Source organism: Hirundo rustica, chromosome 1 (assembly GCF_015227805.2).
Source record: "Hirundo rustica isolate bHirRus1 chromosome 1, bHirRus1.pri.v3, whole genome shotgun sequence".
NCBI lineage: Eukaryota > Metazoa > Chordata > Aves > Passeriformes > Hirundinidae > Hirundo > Hirundo rustica.
Window position 1 is genome coordinate 34,513,602 of NC_053450.1, and position 23,354 is coordinate 34,536,955.

General features: G+C 36.8%; 1 protein-coding gene across 2 annotated transcripts in view; it reads right to left on the reverse strand.

Moving 5' to 3' along the window:
- Positions 1-924: 924 nt before the first annotated feature.
- PREX2 (phosphatidylinositol-3,4,5-trisphosphate dependent Rac exchange factor 2) overlaps positions 925-23,354 on the reverse strand; it is a 177,466-nt gene continuing 155,036 nt past the window's right edge. For both annotated transcript variants that reach the window (XM_040058544.2, XM_040058553.2), the window contains exons 39-41: positions 18,940-19,042; positions 9,188-9,255; positions 925-6,360 (exon numbers count right to left, since the gene is read on the reverse strand). In XM_040058544.2, the coding sequence (XP_039914478.1) occupies positions 6,315-6,360; positions 9,188-9,255; positions 18,940-19,042 (217 nt within the window). In that variant the 3' untranslated portion in view covers positions 925-6,314. The remainder of the gene's footprint in view (positions 6,361-9,187; positions 9,256-18,939; positions 19,043-23,354) is intronic.

The following is a 23,354-nucleotide window of genomic DNA, read 5'->3' on the forward strand; positions in this document are numbered from 1 at the left end:
ACTGAAAAAATAAACCTCACTTGTAATGGTAGAAAAGTAGACCATAGTTGAAATCCTGTGGTCACTTCTGCTGCTGAACACTAACATGCCAGGCTGCCTTCCCTCACAAAATTAGAGAGAGGAATACACAGACAGAAAAAAAAAAAAAAAAAAAAAAAATTTAAAAAATCTATCTTTCAAGTCTAGTTATCCAGAAATACTTACATCCTCCTCCTTGCTTGCATAAGATGGAAAACAAAAGGGATTTTAAAAAGTAATTGTAGTTGCTTTTGGTCCTGTCTCCACTGTTCCTTTCAGTCCTGAACATCTGTTGATCACAACAACTATGTAGAAATCAGGACTCACTTCACATAGAGCCAACTGCTCTGTGAGGTCTAACAGTTCATCAGCTTTCAGTCCTACAAAAGAAACAGTGCAAACTCCTCAACCCCCTGGCATCCCAGAAGATCCCCCTAAAGAATAAGTCATTTATTGGTGTTTTGTTGGCACAAGGAGTACAACACTCCACACTATGCTTGGCAGATTACCCTTGCGCAGAGCAGTAAGCAGAAAGTCCTCAGACAAAGAAGTGCAGAAATGGTGGGTATTTCAGAGCTTTGTGGAACAGTGATGGCACCACAGGGCCAAAAAGCAATTTTCATGCTTGTGTCTCTTCCAGCCTTCACAAAGTACAGCTGCCCAAAGCCAGGGGCTACTGCTCTTTCAGTTTTCCAGTGGTTATAAAGATATATTTCAATTACCAGCAATGAGCCTCAGTTGGGCCTGGGTTTGCAGAAGAGATTCTTATTTTAAACATTTATTTCTAGAAGTTTAATTTCTGTTCTCCTGCAGTGGAATTCCTAGGCAGGCACAATGAAAGGGCCAAAGACCCTCAACCCCCTCCCTCCCAATTTACTTCTTGCTTACAAATAAAGAGGTTTGCCGTGGCCATATTATGAATGGTTTTATTGCCCTCTGACATTTTGTAATACATTGTTACCATTCCAGTCTTTACTATGTAACTAAAAAAATAAACCATAGATCTAAAAGTACACAGTATTAGTTTCACCCATAATCAATATAGTAACTGATTCAGTGTGCTACAGAGGCACTTTACAAAATAAAGGAAAAAGTAATTTAAATCCATCTTCCAAGGATCTTTATTTCCAAAGGTTACTCCCAACAAACTTAACTACCCACAGAACTGCTAGTTTGATTGTTTTCAAACAAAAGCTGACTGAGACGTTCTGTGTATGGCTGTACTTACAAATAATATTTCAAAGCAGTAATGGTCTCTTGTGCTTAATGAGATGTTACAAAATATATTCTTAATTTGAAAAATGTGTGCAATACTCAATGCAGAAATTAAGTTCATTTTTAAAGTGTAACACAAGTAAAACCAAATACATACACTATATACAGGGTGTAAAGAAGTTAATAAGGCTGCTTAGTCTTTTAAATCTGGTGTATGGTACTGCAGATAGGACACACATACACACACAGACGATGTCGTGGATATTCCCATGAAAGTCCAAATCTAAGTACTTGCAGAAATGTCCCAACTACTTTGAACACTATATTCGACTTTGAAACTGATGTAGAAGTTATTTCTAAAGCAGATTTCTAGTATGGAGATATATATATTTTAGAGAAGAACATAAGGGAAAAAAGCCTGATTACCCTCTGGACAATCTGAAATTTCTCACCGGTGTTAACATCTGCATGACTGTGCATGCTGTATATTCATTTTTGCATACATAACAAGAAAACATAAACCCACATCTTCTAGCAGGAAAAGGGAAACATTAATAATAATAAACTTTCTTTAGGAAAACTTGGTTGATATATACAGTATATAAAAAAACCCTACACAACTGTCAGCATACAAAAATATGAGTTAAGTATCTTTTTATACTTCAAAAGCTTAATGATGAAAAATCCAGGTATCCTGAGTCAGGTATGTACTGCACATCTAATTTACCAATGCCAGAGTACTGTTGGAGTACAATTAGAAAAGCACTACCTGCATTTATCAAGTACAAAGTTAAAATACATAAGGCAATGCATTAGCTCTTTTCCCACTGTTAAACAAAAATGGAGCAAAATATGTGTAAAATACCGGCAGACATATCCATGAAGGAGATGTAAAGCAAAGAGTATGGAACAATATGTATATATAATACAGTTACTGATTTTCTCATTTAAATGGAATAAATGAAAGACACTTTCCTTTTCTGAGCATCATGCTTGACCACGATGTGTATACTCACATTCAGGCAGTTGTCTTAAATACATACATATATGTATATATATACACACACACACACACTCTACATCTGACAATGAATTAATAAAACACATTTGCTTGTGAATTTCTCTCACTAAAAACAGATCAGTAGAAGTGGTTCATTTTGTTTTTCCATTAAAGGATTCTAAAAAATGAAATTAACTATGACTATTATAAATCCTTGTTGACTGAAGGTTAATTGTTTTGGCTCAAAACCAGTACAAGAGCAGTTCTGACCACTACTGACTGCATTAAAATAAACAAACACAAACCAATCCAAAAACCTGATGCATTTGCTAAAACCCAGTGAAATCTACCCAAAAAGCCACTAAAGATTCCAGCTATCTCAGTGGACATGAAATTGGTTGGTTGCTTCAGCTGACAGCAGGAACATTGACTTTAAAGTGGATCTCTAAACACAAAGTTTGACATTGAAAAACTGGCCTATATACATTTTTATATTTATTTACATTTACAATCTACAAGGAAAATAGATATTAAAAATAACTAATTCGGGGAACTAGACTGAATCAATGGCCATTTCATAGACTAAAGACTGTTTAACATCCTATTATTCATAGATGATAGTTGGAAAGATAGGCCAAACATCCTAAGCTTTACTTAAAATTTACATTTTCTCCAATCATGGATGCTATGGCAACTCAGCTGTTCCTTGGCCTGTAACCCTCCCTTCCCAGGCTAGCATTGAATCATAGTAGTATTTTGTAATGTATGCCTCTAGGTTCTTGAATTTATTCCCAGAAGAATTACACTTGCCTTGAGTGAAAAAGTAAAAATTACATACAGAATGCTTTCCCTAAACCAGTGCAACACATTGTAAAAAAAGGCTACATAACCCATTTCTGTCAAAACAGAGATTTAAGAAGCTATAGGTGATACAATTCTTGTAAATCATCACTCTTGGTCGTCTCTTCTTGTCACCTGTGAGTTTAAAATTTAATGAGAGGATAAACATACTGTGATGAGAATAGATATATATATTTTTTTTTTTTTACTCTGCAAGTGCACCTTGTATAAGGAATAAATACATCCTATACATATAGCAAACAAGATAAACAGCTTTAATAATGAACATGTCTTATATTTTAAGAATAGACTTATTAAAGTCCATTTAATGTTAATAGAAATCAATAGGATGGTGTTAGAATGTGCAGTGTGCTCTGTAAGCAGAGGGACAAGAAAAGCAATCTGAATTCTACACAGATTTCACACACAGAAATTTCTGTGTGAAACACTACAGAATGTTTTATACAGGCCACTGAAGAACATTTTGAGAGATCAGGTCTCACCTTTTTAACAGACAGTAAGTGGGCCATTTGTGCCCCAGTTCCTCAGAAAATAGATTGGACTGGATCTACAAGTTGGAGTCAATGATCCCAGAGATCTTTTCCAACCTAACTGATTTTGTGATTTTGTGTGTTACTGTGGAATCATATTTTTATGTGTTATCTGTAATCTCACAAAACCAGGGCTTAAGTTTTGCAGCTCCTTTGATACCTGGCTAAATAGACACTATACTTTGCAGTATGGGTCACCAAAACAACTCATAATGTTGAATAGGTTTTTGAAAACTGTCTCTAGAGGTGGCACAAAAGAATAAAAGACCAAAAGTTAGATACCAAAACAAGAGGTCAAGATTTCTGATGCACACTCATGAAACAACATCTGAAGAATTTTGTCCAGTGACTAGCTTATAACTATTTATCCCTTACAAATGTCTGTTATCCCATGATTTCAACAACAAAATGAAACAGGGAATTACCATATTATACAGGGAGACTATTTTGGAGTATTTGCACTCCTACCGTTTTCAATGCTATATAAAAAAAAGCGATGACTAGTTACAATAATGCATGTACATGGAACAGATTTTGTCCTCTAGGTTATTTTATTGTATACAGGCTCAGCAGCTCCATGCAGCCGACAGCTGACTTCCCTCACAGTAAATCAAACCTCATGTGAGCTCAGAGCTGGGCTGACACTGGCACACCCTTGGCTTGAGGTGCTTATGGCTTCTCTGTACTTCTGATGTCTGAACAAGCAGAAACTGAACAAGCAGAAACTAAGAAACTGGCGCTTTTGTCTGGAGCAGGAATTACTGTAGCCAATAGAGCTGCTCTGAAGGAAACACATCTGAAAGTATGAGATCCTGACTAGAACAGCAATTGTAGAAAACATAACTCTTTCTTATGTGTAAGCATTAGATCATGCTAAACAAAAGCCTTTAAAAATATTTTTTTTAAAATTTTGATTTTGTTTTTGTGTATTAAGGGGTTTTTTTAATCAAAACAACCATAGTACAATAGCTTCCAGTAACTATGAAAGAGAGTAAACTTTAAAGCACAAAGGTGAAGTTGTTACTGGAGTGTTCATTACTGCATGTCTTTGTCCTTGTTTACGGCAAAAATGCTCTATTTATGGTAGGACTAGTTATTGATACGACTACATAAATATATACGTGTTGAAATGTACATATATGTGCAGACATATATATTTGTAGAGATATAAAAATATTTATTATCTTAGCAAAGTTAAGGTCTGTGTAAAAACATTTAGAATACTGAAAAAGGTAGGAGCTCTAGTTCCTCCTTTGGAGAAAAGTAACAAGTTCCCTAAATATCCTCTATTAAAAAAAAACCGCTCTCTTCAAGAGTACAGATCCCTTTGAATTCTCACTTATGTCATTGCAGATGAATAGAGTCATAAATATTTAGATCATATATAAAATTATGTTGTGAGGTTTGACTGCTACAGCATGACTACAGGCCGCTGTTGTACAAAAAATAATTTTTATTCAGACAGTATGTGTCTTGCTGTAATGGAATACACAGCTAGTGCTACAAGTAGAAATATTTCAGAATACAGTTTTTGTTTTAATATGTTCATATAGAAATCCTCATTTGGGGGCATTTTCTCTGAAAATTCTTTGGCCATAAGAACAGCCAAATGCAGATAAATTCTCCCTGGACTCTCTAAACAGTTAGTAAAATTTCAAAATAAATCTATAACAATTACCACTCCAAAGAACTGAGATGCTATACAAAACCATTCTGTCAAAATGTGGAAAATGGTAGCATAAAACATCAAAACCCCAAACTATACTTGAACTTCAAGCAGTCATTTCCAGTTTAACAATACTGACTCATCTCTGCCTTATGTAGATTTGTTAATGTAGTGCTATAGAAGAATATACACAACTGGAAAACTCTGAAGTGCAGAGATGTAATAATGCAAAAAAATCTATTAGAGTCTGAAACAGCCTAACAATGGATGAAAGTCAGACTCATCCTTCATTATAAGGCAGCTGCAAAAGGGCAGAACTTTACCTTATATGCCACACCATTAGGCACCCCTAATGCCATGTAGGCACTCCTTCCAAAGCAGTGCGACAAGCACTACTTCAGACATGGCTGAGTTTACTGATTACAAGCACACATCCATAGCAGCTGCCTGCAGTCATTAAACACAATTCTGAAATGAGCATTCCATCTTTAAACCTCACATTATATTCTTGAAACAGTAAAGTCAACATTCCAAGAAATTATGATGGTGGCAGGAAAAAAAGATTTATCAAGTGCAAAGGGTCCCATATGAAGTGCATGCTCATTATCAAGCCTCGTTTATCTAGGCTTCCACAAGAACACAAGAACATTCTGCAAAGTGTACAAGTGAAGACATTCCCTCTAAACAAGATTATTTTTTTCAAGCTGCTGGCTATACCTATCATGTGGCTGAACAAGACACAACAAATTAATCTGATTCCAGTGTAAAATTCCCAAGGAAGAGTACTATCCTATGAGTGTAAGGCTGGAGTGCACAGATTTCAGAAATGCTTTTGGGAAGACATTTTTCAATGCTAGTAGGTAATATTCAGGGTATTTCTTTCTTTTTCCTGAGTAAAAGATTTTTTTTTCTCTCTTATTTATCAAAGCTGCAGAGACATACTGCTACAGTGCAGTTGGATTTTTGTCATATAGTCCCAGTATCCTGAAGACCATTACTGGGTTGTTTTCTGGAGCAGATCTCCTCATTCTTCTCCAACAGGTGGTGGTGGCTGGCACAGCTTGTATAATCTGACAATGACAAGAAAACAAAGCAATTATTATTCTGAGAACCTGGTCATTATTAAGATGAGTAAATTTAAGGAACATAAACTACATCTACAACTTTCTGCACTGCAAAACAAAAGATACTATTAAATTCAGTTTAATACCATCAATGTAAAGCTAATAAAATTGTCTTCATAAGTATTATTTACATTGAAAGTAGAATCGTTAAAACACGTTTCAATATTGCAAATTTTCGTATTTCTGCACTGAAGATGCCTTCATTAACCCTATTATCAGTTGTTGCCCTGGATTTCTCAATTGGAAGAGCTGCTTGATGAATGTAATTGCCTCCAGTTCTGTTTTGTCTTGGCGCAGTCAAATCTCACTCTAAAAATATTTCCCTGAAGAACTGATGCTATTTGAAGCACCTCAGACAGGTGTCAGACATGTGGCACTAGCATGCAGATTTTAAACTCTCTCCCCCCTCTAGTATTTCTTCATGGATGAAGTCAAAAGCAGTTAGATTTGGTTCAAATGACTACCTCAGTACAGACTGAAGTAGCCACTGCTTTTATAAAGGTTTTTGGACTTCTATTAATCCCTTTCGCAAGGACTTGGTTTGCAAGGACAGGTGTTTGAAACTTTACCCTAACAATAGAAATACTGAAAATACAAGGCACTCATTCTGATCTCACACCCCACATTTTGTACTCCTGTCCAGCATACAGCATCTCCTCTGAAACCACAGCAATTAGAACCAGCCATAGACATGATCTCATTTGGAGATTACACATATTCCTCAGGGAAAAAGTATCACTGAAGGAATAACAAAGAGAAGTCTCCACCATAATGTGTTCTGAAGATAATTGGGCTCTTCCACATAGTAATACGGCAGATTCAGAAAACACAATCATTCAAGGTCACATGGTGGAGACACCAAAATATCTGTTAGGCATATTGTTGTTGCCATATATAAGGCAATGTACATACATCTCACATTTTTATACTGATGAGAGGATAAGGTCTGACCTTTATACAGACAAGGAAGCAGAGAAGAAGAAACAGGGGTTGAATTATTTGATTCTGCTGTCATTACAAAGCAGTAATATTCAACGCTGGCAGAAGACAGAAAATTACAGTCAGAATCTCATCTAGAGTAACTGCAGTGGGATTAATACTTGATGATGTTGTAGCACTGTTTAATTTCTATGGAGCAATGTGCAGAAAACCTCAGCTCCAAGTACTAAGGTCTGTGTATTCTTCAGGTTATAGCGGTAATCACTAATACTGTCTTCAGAGCAAGGGATCTAAAAGAATTGTGAAGCAAATTAACAATAAGGCTGCATAAATCCCTAAGGATCTAAAGTTGCTGAAGATGCTATAGAGCAGAAATAGCCTGTTCTAGGTCAATGTATATGGAACTATTTGAGGTGATACAAAACAGAAACAGTGGCAGCTACAGAAAACAAGGGAACCCTGTCAAGTGATGTTAAATGAAACCAATTATAAAATTGCTTTCAAGGCAGAGAACTGAGAATCATAGTATTGTTCAGCTAGATATTTAAAGCATCCTGCTGTTGACAGATCTGACTTGTGCATTTAATGCCCTGGCCACAGAGGTTCAGGATGCTCCTGTGACACTGCTATTGCTGCTCACTGGCAAGACTGCCGGATACATCAGTCTATTCTATGTTCACATAATCCATCTTCAGCATTTCAGTGCAACATTGTGGGCATTTCAGCTGGGAAGAGGCAGATTTTTTTTTCCACAGATGCAATGCTAAAAAAATCTTATTGCTAAGTTTCAATTTCTGAGAACTTGATTTTTCCTTTATCACAAAAGCTTGAAATCTAGATAAGTATTCTGTCTTGTTCGGATGGGAAAAGTTTAGGTTGCAAGAATTCTTTGGCTGTCTCCACAATTATGTCATGAAGGAGTTAATTTAAGGTCCAAATCATACTGTTCAAAATATGAAAAGTCTTCTCCCAGTAATGCTTTAATGGCTTTTAGTGTAACGAAATCATACTTTTTTTGCCATGGATTCGCACAAGACAAGACAGCTGATCAGGGATCTCTGGTCCTGGACTGCCTCTAAGTTAATCGCATCATTCACATATTCATCTTTATCAGGTTTTACTAATTCCCTGTTTTCTTACTGAAATTTAAACACCACAGTGGATCTGTTATGTATTTCCCATATCTGTCTAGCTCATTCAATGTGTTCTCCTTAGTTAACAAAACCACTATATTCAAATTGGTAAAACCCAGTTTAAATTAGTTCTGAATTACTAAAACAATTTTAAGATCAAATTAAGAACATGGTTGTTTGGTTATTTTTATTTATAAGTATTGTGCTTTTAAAGAAACCTTCCAGTTACCTGCAATCCATTACAACATTAAAAAGCTGGATAAATATAGAACAGCCCATTTTTTATTGTAATGCATGTTTCAGAAAGAGACAAAGGAAGACTACATCATCCCCAAATGCAACTAGAACATGATTTTGCTGAGATAGTGAGGTACAGTATTTCATTAAAATGGGGTTATGGATCTAGTGACGAGTATTTACCCAAATGAAGAACATACTCCAGTGTTTTCATAATTAACATGAACTAGGTTTCATTTTTCGAAAATGAGCATGTTTTGAGTGCTACATAGCGTAGTTAGTTCAGCAACTAATCACTTGAAGTATAATTGTATAGCTAAGAGTGCAACTGATTATATTAAGAGCCAAATCTTACCAGCTAGTTCATGATATAGTCAATGTTTACTGTTAGTTTTAGAGCAGCTAGGACTGAATTTGGCACAAAGTAGACAAAACCATGGTCTAGGACACAAAGAATCAGTTACCGTGGCACAGACTGTGGCGTTCGATCTCTCACTCCTAAATTCTTGGCTGTGTTTTGTACTCTCGCTCCCTGTGGAAGAAGAACAACAATTTTACTTCATTTATCCCACAATAAATTCAGAAATTTTCTGAGCTTTGTAGATGAACATAACTATTGATTATAATTAATTAACACAAATGTTTCATCTCCCAAGACAACTATTATCCTTTAAGGTGAGGAACAAGTTAAAGCAATAAAGAAACAAAAATCTTCCCGCTTGTCACCAAATAAATGCACACGTATAGATCTTGCTAATTTAAAAAAGAATCACAAAAAATTGACATTTAGAGTTTAAAACAATCCAAACACATCTTGTTTCAATTTGTTTGATTTTTGTCACCATTCTGTGATGAAGTCATAGATAAAGTTCTTTTCTGACACATCACTTGTTTCCTATGAACTTTTAAACAAACAAATATTACAGATTATTATCTATGAAAATACTAAATAAAACTAACAAAAAAAGGGCCTAAACTCAGGCACTAAGTAATGATTAGAAAAATGCAGGTCCTTATCTTCCTTTATAATCAGAGAATCTCAAAATAAACCCCAAAAACAAAACAAAAAACAACCCCCAAACTAAAAAAAAAAGAAAAAAACCCCCACCCCTAAACAAATAGGCAGGAACCTCCTGAGATTGTTTAGTCTAACATCCCTTAAGCAGGGACAAAAGAAAAGTTGGTCTCTCTCTACCTCCACTGATCCTTTCAAAAACAATAGTGAAAGTAGTTTTGTCTCACTGACTCATCTAGCAAGGAGGAAATTGATAAAACATGCACAATATTCATACACCATGAACTGTTGTGTGCAAAACACCCTCTTCTGCAAACATACCAGCTTACACATATCAAAGAACTTAGTAAAATTTCTTTTTGATTGATGAGGTCTAGCTCTCAAAGTTCCCTTTTTTTGATGTAAAGTAGTCATAATAAAGAAATATCTGTTAGGCTTACTGTGTTTTCTATCATTTTAAAGGAGATGGAAACTACTTGTTCAGTCAATAATAAATATACTGACTCTCCATTTATTTCTCCGGTACTATGTAAGTTCAGGACAAAAAAACAGAGAATAAAAATATATAACCTCAGATTTCTTACTGCGTAATCTTAGATTGATGGGAAGCATCAAAGATAATTTATATTTCTAACAGAGCTGCAGTGCCAGATGCACATGATGTAAAATAGATATAATAACTGGTTCCAGACATAGAGTAAGAGTAGACCTTTCATTTAACTGAAATCAAGTACACAGGTAATTGACAAGGTATGAATTCACCATCATGGGCTGAAACAGCATATGAAAAAGGCTGGCTGTTTACATACAAATAGGCTCTCAGATTGTATGTAAATCAACATGTTCCACAAAAATGTACTGCGTCCTTACATTTCTTTAAGGCAATAAAATCGTAATAAAGATAGTAAAAATAACTAGAGTACATATAAAACTTAAGACAGAATATAAAATTATTTTACTATAGCTGCATCAAAGTAAGATTGTCTCCAACAACTGCAAAGGCACGTAACTACATGACAAACATATGTCTTTCCCCAGAAACTCCTCCGGAATTCAGTCATTAGTCATTCAATACTTCCTTTCTTCATCAACAAGTATGTATTTAATCAACTTTAGTGATTCTCTCCTCTTCTTTCCCATCTCATTTTGTACTCAGTAATAAAGACACATCACTAACTTTGTGAAAGATCCACATCGTTGGTACAACCGTAGCTTGCTACCTCAAGAATCAGAGAATGGTTTGGGTTGCTAAAATTTTAGAGATCATCTAATTTCAATCTCCCACCATGGGCAAGGACACCTCGCACTAGACCAGAATGCTCAAAGCCCCATTCATCCTGTCCCCAAACATTTCCAGGGATGGGGCACCTATGGCTTCCCTGAGCAACATGTTCCAGTACCTCACCACCCTCACAGTAAAGACATTTTTCTAAACCCAATGTCTAAAATTTATTCTAAAATAAGGAATCAATCTAAGCCCACTTTCACTTTGAAGCTATTACCCCTTGCCCTATCACTACAGGCACTTGTAAAAAGTCCCTCTCCAGCTTTCCACTCTTTTCATTTGTTTTAAATCTGACAGTTTAATTTGATGCTTTTAGTTCTGCACTGGTGAGGACAATGGTCAGTCCCTACTTGTGATACATGTTCTTCAGAAGTCTGTTATCCCACTACATGAAGTTGAACAGTCCTATATTAATTTGTCTTTCTGTCTGTTCTGTCTATAAACCTTTCCCAACCATTGGTAAGTTTTTTTCTGACCTCCTCTGAATCTTTTCCATTATGCTATATCCTTATGGAACGGATAAGAACATCAGATCATTCCAAATGCAGGGTCATAACAGCATGAGTTTTACTTTGTCATCTATCCCTGCCTAAACCATTATAATTTCTGCTTTACTGGTAACTGCTGACAATTGAGCTGATGTTTTCTCCTCGTATCCTGAGGTCTTGAACATGAAATGGAATGGCAAGCTCACAGTCAATTATTCTGAATGTGAACTTAGGGGTTTTTTTCCCCCACACTGTTCTTCACTTAATGAGTAATCTACACTGATTTTGATCTACTATTTTATTGCTCAATCATAAAGTCCCACAAAATTATTTATAATTTTTCAGCGTTACGTCTCATCCTTAATAAAATAATTGAAAAGAGCTCAGTGGAGAATAGGAAGAATGATTAGTTAAGAAAACACAACTGAAAAATGACAGATCAGATAAACTGATCTCTTCTATCTACACAAGTGACGGCTTATCAGGGAAATGATAATCAAATTTGGGACAGACTTTTTAGCAGGAGCTGTGGCAATAGGAAAAGGGGTAATGGCTTTAAACTAAACAAAGGTAGATTCAGAATAGATATGAGGAAGAAATATTTTATGATGAGGGTGGTAACACAGGAACAGATGGGCCAGAGTATGCTAGATGCCCCATTTCTGGAAACAATCAAAATGCTAAAACTCTACTGCTGAATAGGGAAGAAAATCTGGTCACTAAGTTTATGGCATACTGGACAGAAAAGGGGTGTTGAAGGGGAAAAAACAGAAGAAAAAAGCCACTTAAATGAGGCACAAAGTAAAGCATCCTAATGAAATGGTTAACTCTGGAACAGACCACATGGGAAGCACTGGACAAGAGTCCCCAATACTGGAGGTTTAAAAACAGATAAAACAAGTATCTGTCAGAAATGATGTAAGGATAGATGGTGCTCACGGGTAGACATGTTGTGTCCAGACCTTCAGCGCCTTCAGTGGCCTTTTCTCAGTGCTGTTTTCTAAAATTTTATCATAATAAAGAAACCTCACCATGACAGACTGCTGAGACTGGCACATATTAACATGAGAGCCAGAATATGCATATATTTGCAAAAACTATCTAAATTAATCACACCCTGATCCTGGATGTCAGTGCTGTCACTACCTCTGAGAACAAAACCAGCCTATTTTTACTTGCATCATTCACTAGACAATTTTAGTATCTTGCTCACAAAATAAATCAAATTCATTGATTTAAAAAGGAGCCTAGCTTTATATAATCATGTAATTTATTGTTTAGTTGGGACACAAATTAGACCTTACTTAAAACCACCAAATTCTTACTTCTTTTGAGGAAAAGCCCCCAAGAATCGCTAGCAACTTGCTATATGACACCTTGTTGGCACCACTGAGCATCATTATACCATTTCTATTTCAAGATACTGCTAATTTATACTTCTCCTATTCTATTCTTAATTGACACTGTCTCACATGGGCATAATGTGAGAGGGAGAACTGTGCTACATGACTCTAGACTTTATACTGTACCTTTTTATACTGGTACTACCAGAGCACAGGGAATGATGATGTCAGTTCTGAGACACCATCAATCTGGACTCTTCCATATGAACTAGTATGCCCATCCATTCAATGGTTCCAGGTCTCTCTGCAGAGCCCTCCTACCTTCCAAGAGACTGACACATGCTCCCAGCTTAGTGTCATCTGCAAATTTACTAATCAAAGACTCAATACCCTCATCCATGTTGTCAATAAAAATATTGAACAGAGCTGGCCCCAGCACAGACCCCTGAGGGACCCCGCTGGTGACTGGCCCCAGCTGGTCGCAGCACTGCTCACCACCACTCTCTGGGCCCGGCCATCCAGCCAGTTCCTAACCCAGCACAGAGTGCTCCTGTCCAAGCCACGGGCTGCCAGCTTATCCAGGAGTGTGCTGTGGGAGACAGTGTCAAAGCCTTTGCTGAAGTCCAGATAGACAACACCCACAGCCTTTCCTGCATCCACCAGGCAGGACACCTGGTTATAAAAGGAGATCAGGTTGGTCAAAGATGACCTGACTCTCCTAAACCCGTGCTGGCTGGGTCTGATACCCGGGCCATCCTGTAAATTCTGTGTGATGACACTCAGAATAAACTGTTCCATTATCTTGCCAGGTACTGAGGTCAGGCTTGACTGGTCTATAATTACTAGGATCCTCCTTCCCACCCTTTTTGTGAATGGGTGTCACACTGGCCAACTTCCAGTCATCTGGAACCTCTCCAGTGAGCCAGGGAAATTGGTAAATGATGAAGTGGCTTCACAAGCTCATCTGCCAGCTCCCTCCTCACTCAGGGTTGGATCCCATCTGGGCCCATAGATTTATGAATATCAAAGTGTCTCAGCAGTTCTCTGACTGCCTCTTCCTGGATTACAGGGTGACCATTCTGCTCCCTGACAGAACAGCTGTCCTGAGGACAAGCTGTCGTCCCACTAAAGACTGAGGCAAAGAAGTTGTTAAGCACTTCCAGTCGTTAAGCACTTCCAGCTTCTCCCCATTTGCAGTTACTATGTTCCCTCCCTCATCCGATAAGGAACAAAGGTTAGTCTTACCCTTCCTTTTACTGTTAACGTATTTGTAAAAACATTTTTTTATTACCCTTTACAAAAGTTGCCAAATTAAGTTCAAATTGAGCTTTGGTGTCTCTAATATTTTTCTACATGCTTTAGCAGTCCCCTTAAATACTTCCTGAGAGACCTGACCCTCCTCCAAAGATGATACATTCTCTTTTTAAGTTCCTTCAAAACCTCCTTGCCCATTCAGGCTAGACGTTTACCTCATCGATTCATCTTTCAGCACACAGGGACAGTCTGCTCCTGTGCCCTCAGAATCTCTGTTTTGAAGCACACCCATCTCTCCTGAACTCCTTTGTTTTTAAGGGCTGCTTCCCAAGGAACTCTCTGAATAAATCTCCTAAGCAGCCCAAAGTCTGCCCTCCAGAAGTCCAGTGTAAGAGTCTTATTGGTGTTCCTCCTGATTTCACCAAATATCGAGAACTCTATAATTTCATGATCACTCTGCCCCAAGCGGCCTCCAGCCACCACATCTCCCAGCACCCATCTCTATTTGCAAACAACAGATCTAACATAGTCCTTTCCCTGGTGGGCTCAAAATATAGTGCTGTCATTATACTTTTAAAAAAGCATGATTAGTCACTTAAAAGACAACATAAATTCTCTTCTGGCCTTTTCTGTTTATCAGCCTCTTAGTTACCTTTTTTCCTCAGAGCTCTCTGCCCTCCTGCAGCTCTTTTCCTAGGCCTCTGTCCTCTCCACTCTGCAGCATCCTGAAGTCACACTGCTGTCAGGATGGTTGACATAGTATTTTTTGCATGCAGATGTTTACATGAGTATATATATCAGTAAAAAAAAAAATTACCAGAAGATAGTTGTGATGTTTCAACAATTTTTCTCTATTTTATTAATAAATCAAAACTACTTAACTAAAGCCATCTCACAGACCCGAGTTTATACCTGCTCTCACAAAAGCTGGTCTCCTTTCTTTAGTTGTCACAGACCAAGTGCTTATTACCTTAAAACAGCTGACAAGACATTTACTCTGAACATTACAACAGTAACAGTTGAAGCTACTATTAGTCTTGTTCAACATGATCTTGACCTTATTCAATTAAAAAAATAAAACCATTATTATTATCCAAAAATTTATCCATTCAATCAGGTGTCTACGGTTATTCAGTACTGGTACACCAAGTTGGAAAACACATCAGCTTCGAGTCGAGACAATTTCCTCTTGTGGAAAGCTGATACTGATAGGAGTTAATGCTGCTGAGTAACAGATGGAATATATGTCCTTTGACTTGTACCTCCCTGTGGCTAATATCTTTATCCCACAAAGGGTTTAGTGTGTAAACGGGATAACAATTTTGTTTGTTTGTTTTATTTGGAAAAGGCACTAACCCTTAACTAAATGTTCTTGCATTAAGCCCCAAGAAGCCTTTTGACTCCTTTTTCTTCCAAGTTTTATGGCCTGCATAATTATCCTGACAGTTAAGTCCTACAGATGATTTGAACATTAAATCCAAACAGATTTCTAGAAAGTACCATCGTGCATTGTCAAAATTACTCCAAAACATTTAGAATTTAATGGAGGGTTATATTTCTACTACAGAACTCCAAGACTAATTGAAAATTACAACAAATGGTTATTACCCTACCAAATGCCACAGTGGTTTCCTGCAAGAGAAAGAATGTGTGAAAAATCTCTAGATATACTAGCACACCTTTTTGCAGTGTCTGTGTGTGGTATTGAGATATTGGTGTCTTTAACAGATATTGATCACCTGCTGTTTTACTTCAAAGAATGTAGCCTCACCAAAAGGCCTTTTTTCACATCCATACTTGAGCAAGTATAGCTATCGCTGCTCAAAGCCAAGTTAGTTTCTTTCATTTTCATTAAATAAACTGAAGAAGATACAAAAATGAATCAGCATTTTTAAATGGCCTAGATCTGTATTGTGAAAATGTACAATTTGACAGAACACATCCTACAAGTAGATTTATGCAAACCCCAACAACCATATTTTTTGATTGCAAAATACACAGGTCTGTCTTTTGTCTAGAACTGCAGAAACAGCCAAATCAACCTATATACGCAAGTTCATCTGTATAAAGCAGCAGCCTTCTTCTCTAGTCAAGTTAAAGCGGTAATTCCTGAGCAGATGTACATGACCTGATTCAAGAATCTCGAGGGTGTTTATTCACCACAGAAACTTAATTTATGCACCAAAATAAGTGAAAGCACAATACAAAAAGGAATGAGACTAAATACTCTGAGTCACCCATGCTCAGCAACAATTCTTACATACAACTAATGGGAATCTATGGTTTCAAACTATCCACAAAATTGCTTTAACAGACTCAAGATCACACCAAGCTTACATATATTTTTCCCTCTAGTGAGTTAGAAGTAAAGTACAGCTTTTTAATCATTTTCATTACTGCAACTGTTGCACAAAATACATAGCAAAATTAATGACTAGAATAAATTAGGTGCCATCTAGAACCCAGAAATTATGAACCTTGTCTTATCTGTGATTAATTGTTACAATATTTAATTATGGTTTTTTTCACTTCAAGATTGAGTGCATCCTGTATTTTGCTTATGATTTTGTTGTAAGGTTGAAAGCTGCCACAGGCTGGGATATATGTTCCATGTGCACGCAGAGTGATTAAGTCCCCCCTCAACCTCTCTTTCATCAACTGAACAGGTTAAGCTCTTTAATCTTCAGTTTATAAGCTTTGTCTAACAACCTCTGGACCATTCATGCTCCTCCTTTGAATTCCTTCCAAAATACATACTTCTGAATGTATTTTCTGATAACAAAATATTCTAGAAAATGTTGTGCTAATACAGTAGAGTGCATACCCCATTTTCAGTTGATATTACTTTTTAATCCAGTATTTTTGGCATACCTTAGTGCCAAGTTTTCATGTTGAGGTGGTTATCTATCCTCAACAGCTTCTAGATCCTCATATCTTACTATAACCAAAGAGTGAAAAACACTGTTTTGTAATAAGAACATTGTCCTCAGGAATCTTGCCTGGAAAGTTAAAAAGAACGGTATTTATTTCCCTCCTTCCCTTCTACACCTCCCTTTAATTCAGTGCATGAGTCACTTTTTACTGACAATAGTTAATAATCTCAAGTTGTTTTTATCGATCATATATATATATTAAAAGAAAGGTTGTTTTACTCAACAGATTACTTTGATATAAGGTGATAACAAGGCAGCTACTATACAAAAATCATTTAGTAAAATAATAAGAGAAAGGAAACAACTGGTTAAAAAATGGCCGGGTTTGGTGCTAAAATTAAATAAAACACCTTCAACAATAAGGGAAGAAAATTAAAACAAACCCACAAACAACAATATACCCAAACTAAGAGAACTCAAATAGACACTGCACAACATTAGGATGGAGGTTAAAAAATGCTTGGTCAAGTCATTCCTGTTTGATGACTGCTGGATTTTAATGCTTCTGAATGACGGGACTGGGCTGCCAGGAGATGTTCCACAAGCTTTATTGCAACATCAGTCTCAGTATGAGACAGATGTCTCAGGTGAGACAAGAGAGATGGCAACAGCTCACATCTTGCCAACAGCAGCCAAAATTCTGTGTTACAAGGCCTTTTAAAAGTTTTCTGACTAATATAAATTTTTAAAAGCTCACAGACATCCGCATAAATCAATCATTAAAACTACACATATACCTTATATCTAACAATATGTGCTTGTTTCATATTTCTTATTACATTAAAAATTCTGATACTCCAAATATTTCCAAAGCCTAAAATTCATCAATTCTGTTTCAAACCTCAAATGTAAGCTTATTGCAAGGCTGTGAAAGTCCTCTGCTTTTTCAGTTCCCACAATATTCCCACAATTCCCCCTCTTGCTAAAACTAAAAAAAAAAAGAAATATTTTTTGAAATCTCTGTCAATTATTAACTATATTGCATTACACAGTTCTCCTATGTTGCATTACACAGTTCTCCTATAGTGCATCTTTTCTCATCTAATAAAACAGTGCTATAATTTTTCTAAACAAAATTACATTGCCATTGCTACTGATGACTACATGTGTTGTTTGGAGGCACATAGATGTGTTGGGTTCAATGCAAGATGTATTTCATTCCCATCTGTTGAAACTGGTTGGGGAGGTGTTGTTTTTTTTTCCTTTATCTCTTCTATGACCCATTCCTCATAGCTCCGCCGGGGGGCAGGGAGGGTGCGGGTGTCTTCTATTAATGGGCCAGCTGCTAAAACCAGGTAGGGCAGTGTTCTTATCTCTTCCAAGACCCATCCTCCCTCTGGGGGATATCTGCTGTTAATGGGCCATTAAGGCTCACCACTTGACTGAAACAATTATATCATCCCATTGTGAGACGCTCCACCCCGCAGGAGGAGCCAAGATTTCTACCTGGATAAAATCTGAGATTCAGAACACCAGGACAACCTGTTTTCCACTGGCTTCCCAGAGGAAGACTGGACCCATTTTACCACCATTGGACCCTTCTACAGGATCATCTCCACTCTAACAGAACCACATCTATCACTCCAGGAGGACTTAACTGGAATGCTACCAACACCCTGACCAACAGGGTGTCAGGTCATGTTCTGACTCTGTCAGTGTTTTTTTCTTTTTTGTTCATTTCCTTTTCTGTACTACCACATTTTTAATATTCCTAGTAAAGAACTGTTATTCCTATTCCCATATCTTTGCCTGAAACCCCCTTAATTTCAAAATTACAAAAATTCAGATGGAGGGGGTTTACATTCTCCATTCCAAGGGAAGCTCCAGCTTTTCCCTGGCAGACATCTGTCTTTCCAAACTAAGACGACAGCAGGTCTCCCCCACAGCGAGCACCTCACCTGTTTGCGCATGACGTCCGTCGCTTGCATGATGTAGCGAGGGGGCAGCCCATGGCTCCGTGCCAGCGTGATCGCCTGCTCCAGGGTGACGCTCAGAGTGCAGCTGCAACAGGGGAAAGAGGTCAGCTATCTGCTATCTCCTTAAAATAACTGCTTTTAAAGCTGTCATCTTTTAAAAAAACTTATAAATAAAAAGATTACAAACATTACATGCCCCCTAAGCCTCCCTCACCCATGCAGGCATTAGCCTGATGTATAATATTTCTAAGATTTTGAATGTAATAAGTGTTCCTGCCGACTTACAATCAAATGCATTTGTTTTGTTTCATTCTCAAGGAAAAAAACCCAAACAAACAACCCTAACTCACTAAAAAAAAAAAAAAAAACAAAAACCAAAACAACACGAAAAACCCCACACTAAAAATTATGGCTTGGCAAGTGTACAACTTGGAGTGTAACAACCCCAATTTTTTTTTTTTTTTCAATTGTATAAATCTTTTTTCAGGTGGTTTCTGCATATTATACCTCACCTTCTACTCTTAAAGCAGACCAAGGCTTTGTACCAGGGTCCTAATCTCTTACAATTAATTTAGCTTGGTTATTCTCTTGGTACATCAGTGCAGTGCAAAATTAAGAAACATTTACCCTTTTCAAAAAAGAAAATAGATGAAAAGTGCATTTCTTCAAATGAACTGTCTGTCCTGTGCCGCTTTGCCAATTTTTTTCAAATAAACACCTGAGGACAAAAACTGATTGTGATACCTCATCTAACAGAAAGGCTGTCACTGTTGTATCAGAGCAACCAGAAAAGTGTCACAGCTAAAGATTGTGCTGTAGGACAGACAACCTGCCAGCAAACCAGGCAAGAAGTAGTAGGGAAAGTCACTTTGGACATGCCATCTCATTTACATTGTCATCATGAGGACAAGAAAAAATGGTTGGTTTCTCATGCAGCTAAGACCAAAGTCATAGAAAACTCATGGATAAAGACAAAACACCTGAATAGAAACAGTTGCTTTTAAGAAAGAACCTGTTTGAGGGCTGCTGTCACCCAAGAAGTGAGAGTGACTATTCTGCACCAGTAAGTTGCTCAATGATTTTTCTCTTTACAACCAAAGTACTGCAATAATCAAATCTCTTGAACCAGAAAGTTGAGTTGTACAGAAAATGATTCTACCTCAGCAGAACCTGACAAAAGCTTTAATTTTTAAGTTCAAATAACAAAACTAAGACACATTATTAATATATAATTTTGAGCACCCTTTTGGCAAAATCCCGACAGAAGTGTTCTGCATAGTTTATAATATGCACACGGAACAGACAATATGTTTCAATCAAACACTTATCTTGCTGAGCAGAAGATCTGTAGGAGGAAAAATGTGTCTGTACTTATTTTCCTACTGAACTGAAAAAAACCCGAAACCCTGACACATTTTAAAAACTGCTTAAGTTAATTTCTAGACTGCAAAAAAATTCACAGAAGTGAGCGTAGAAGATACTAAATTTGATCTGTAGCTTCATTAATGGCCTTTCATAAAAAATTTATAAGCTAAGTGATTTACCTTGGTAATGAGATAATTTTCATTCCCCAGTTTCTTGTATACACTGACCTCAGGGTTAACTTGAGGCAAAAGTGTATTGATCTTTTCTGTTGTGTTTGATTAAGGTGTAATATAGCTAAATGTTAGATTAGAAATTCTAAACAGTTTTCATCTTGTTTTTGCAAAGTGAAATACTGCAGAAAATACATGCTCATAATATTTGCCAGCACCAAAATTTAAACATCCAGCCTTCAAGACCAGACTGCAAAGGAGGCTTTGTTCTACTGACAGTGGAAAAAAAGCAAAAGCATCTGAAATGTAGTTTGACAGGTATAATCTAAACCAAACAAAAAGGGCAAAAAGCTTCTCAGTAGGTATAATATGTATTAATGGGCTTAAAGTGCAGCTCTCGAGCAAGCAGTTCCTGAGAGAAGTTTCCCAGAAATCCCATCTTCTTGGAAGCCTTGAAGAGTGAAAGAACTGCAAAAATTATATTCTGCATGCATGAATCAAAACTAACAAAAGAACCTTCTAAATGAAGGTCACCTTGAAGAATTAAGTGCAATTTTGTGATTGAAAAGGACTGCCAAGCTGCTCCCTTTCCAAAACCTGATGAAATGGCTGATGATCATGGACATTACAAGGCCTCTACATTTGGACAATGCCAACCGTGAATCAGAAATAAGGCTGCCGTGGAAAAAGCAGAGACAGAGCAAAATAGCATAAAAAAGGTTTCTTTAAGAAGTTTCTCTGGAGGCAGGCAACAACTACAGTACAATTCTATATTGTAACATATGAAACATATACGCTAAAATTGAAGATCTCTCTTCACGGCAAGTAAGAATAGCAATTCTAAAGATAGTATTTTTAACATATCCTATGAAATTAATAGCAAAGGCACTCATAATGACAGCAGTGATGATGTTAATTATCATCACACCTCTTCAAGAGAACATTTTATGTTTGAGGTGAAATGCTGGAGTAATGCTGGTTAGATACATCTATTTTCTCTTTTAAAAAACCTTCTTATTCTTTATCAGATGTTAAAAGATGTTAAAATACCATCAGAGACACGATTGCATTTGAATATACTGTTACATGCCTCCTATGGCAGGTAAAAGGTTCGATGAATGGCTGAGTTAAATATAAACTATAGATTACGGCTTTTGTCCTGTGATTATGAAATAAGGTTACTATTTTCTAAATAAAAAGACCAACAACACACAAATAGTGTCATTTTAGTTGAACACCAGATCAGTGAGATGGCATCTTCTAATACAACTGATCATTTAACCTTCCACGAGACTATGCTGGAGTGACTCACATTCATCTACATACTAGTGCTTTCTCTCAGCTCTTCAAATAGTTTTTTTTTTAATTAGTACATATCCCTTTTCACAAATCAAACTGCCCTAGACACCTGCTGTGAGAGAAAAAATGCACACACAAAACATCAGATGGTAACATGGAAAAGTCATAACTGAAAAGTACCTCAGCAACAGGGCTGCCAAGCATGGAGAGATTAAGCAAATGCAAATTTAAGTCAATGTAACTTCTAAAATTTTATTAAACAATATGAAATCTGGTTATTCTTCATCTTATAAGATTCTTCTGGTGGCCTGAGCAAAGATCAATACCAAGGACTGTAAGCAAATATGAGCAGTAAATAATAATCCACTCATCTCTCACATTTTGAGAGCTGATAAACAGATGGTATTAAAGTTTACAAAGCAATCTGGAAGCAGTTCTGACCTCGAAAGTATCTGGTCATTTGGATGCAATCAGCCCAGACAAGCCAAACAAGGAAAGTATTTGGGGAAAAACCCTCATAACATTCTGTTATGGGAAGCATAAAGCCCAAATCCATAGATTTTACAGTGTAAACAAATCAAAATCTGTTCTGACTCCCTTTCTTCTCCTCTCACCCCTTTTTTTTTTTATTCAAGAAAAACAAAATACCTAAATTCATCATCTCAGAATTTATGTCAGTTAGAATGACAAATTCCCTGCCTTGACAGATCACAACAGCAAGGCAGAGACATTTTGAATTCCCAGGACAACAAGACTGAGAATTCCTCATTTCACCCATTTGGTTTCCAAGAAACAGAAGGGGCTGCAGCTGCTACCAGCTCCTGCCTGCTATCCCCAGTCTCCCATCAGTCATGACAATATTGATGTGAAGATTAAATATAAACTTTCAAACAACTTCTGGATCAAACCATTCTGAATGTGCCTGAAAAAGTAAGATTAAATTATTTTCTATCACCAATAGTCCATTTGTTTCTGACTGGATGTGATTTTCACTAATGGGCTGCAAATTGGTTGGACAGATACACCTCCAACCTGAAAAATGGAGTTATAAAATATGAATACAGACAGAAATTTTCTGAGAAATTGATTATCTCACTATAGCTTGTCTAATGGCTAACTTGAAAGGAAAGATAATTTGAGTTTGTGTTCACTACCTACAGAGGTGCCATCCAGCAAAGTGTTTATCTAGGGTACCAGAGTAAAAGGAATCTAAATCATCCAATTCATTCTCAGGTTTCAATTAGGCTTTCAGCCATTCCACATCAAAAAAATGCACCAAAACATCCCTTAGAAAAAAGCCCTGAGTAGAAAAGATGAGGTGAAGCAAATCGGTTTAGTAGTTACCACAGTCAGAGATGTCAAAATTAATTATCTCTGTGAATAGGAAAAAATATGAAAAGGGTACATGTATGCTTAGTCTAATTATAATCTAAAGCTTCTACTCAACATGTAATTTAGTGCCATTATTATTATTTTAATTACTTTTCCTCCTGTACATCATAAGCTAATCATTCCTCCCTTTGACCACTTTTTTAGACCAACTACACTACAAGTGTTCTTTTT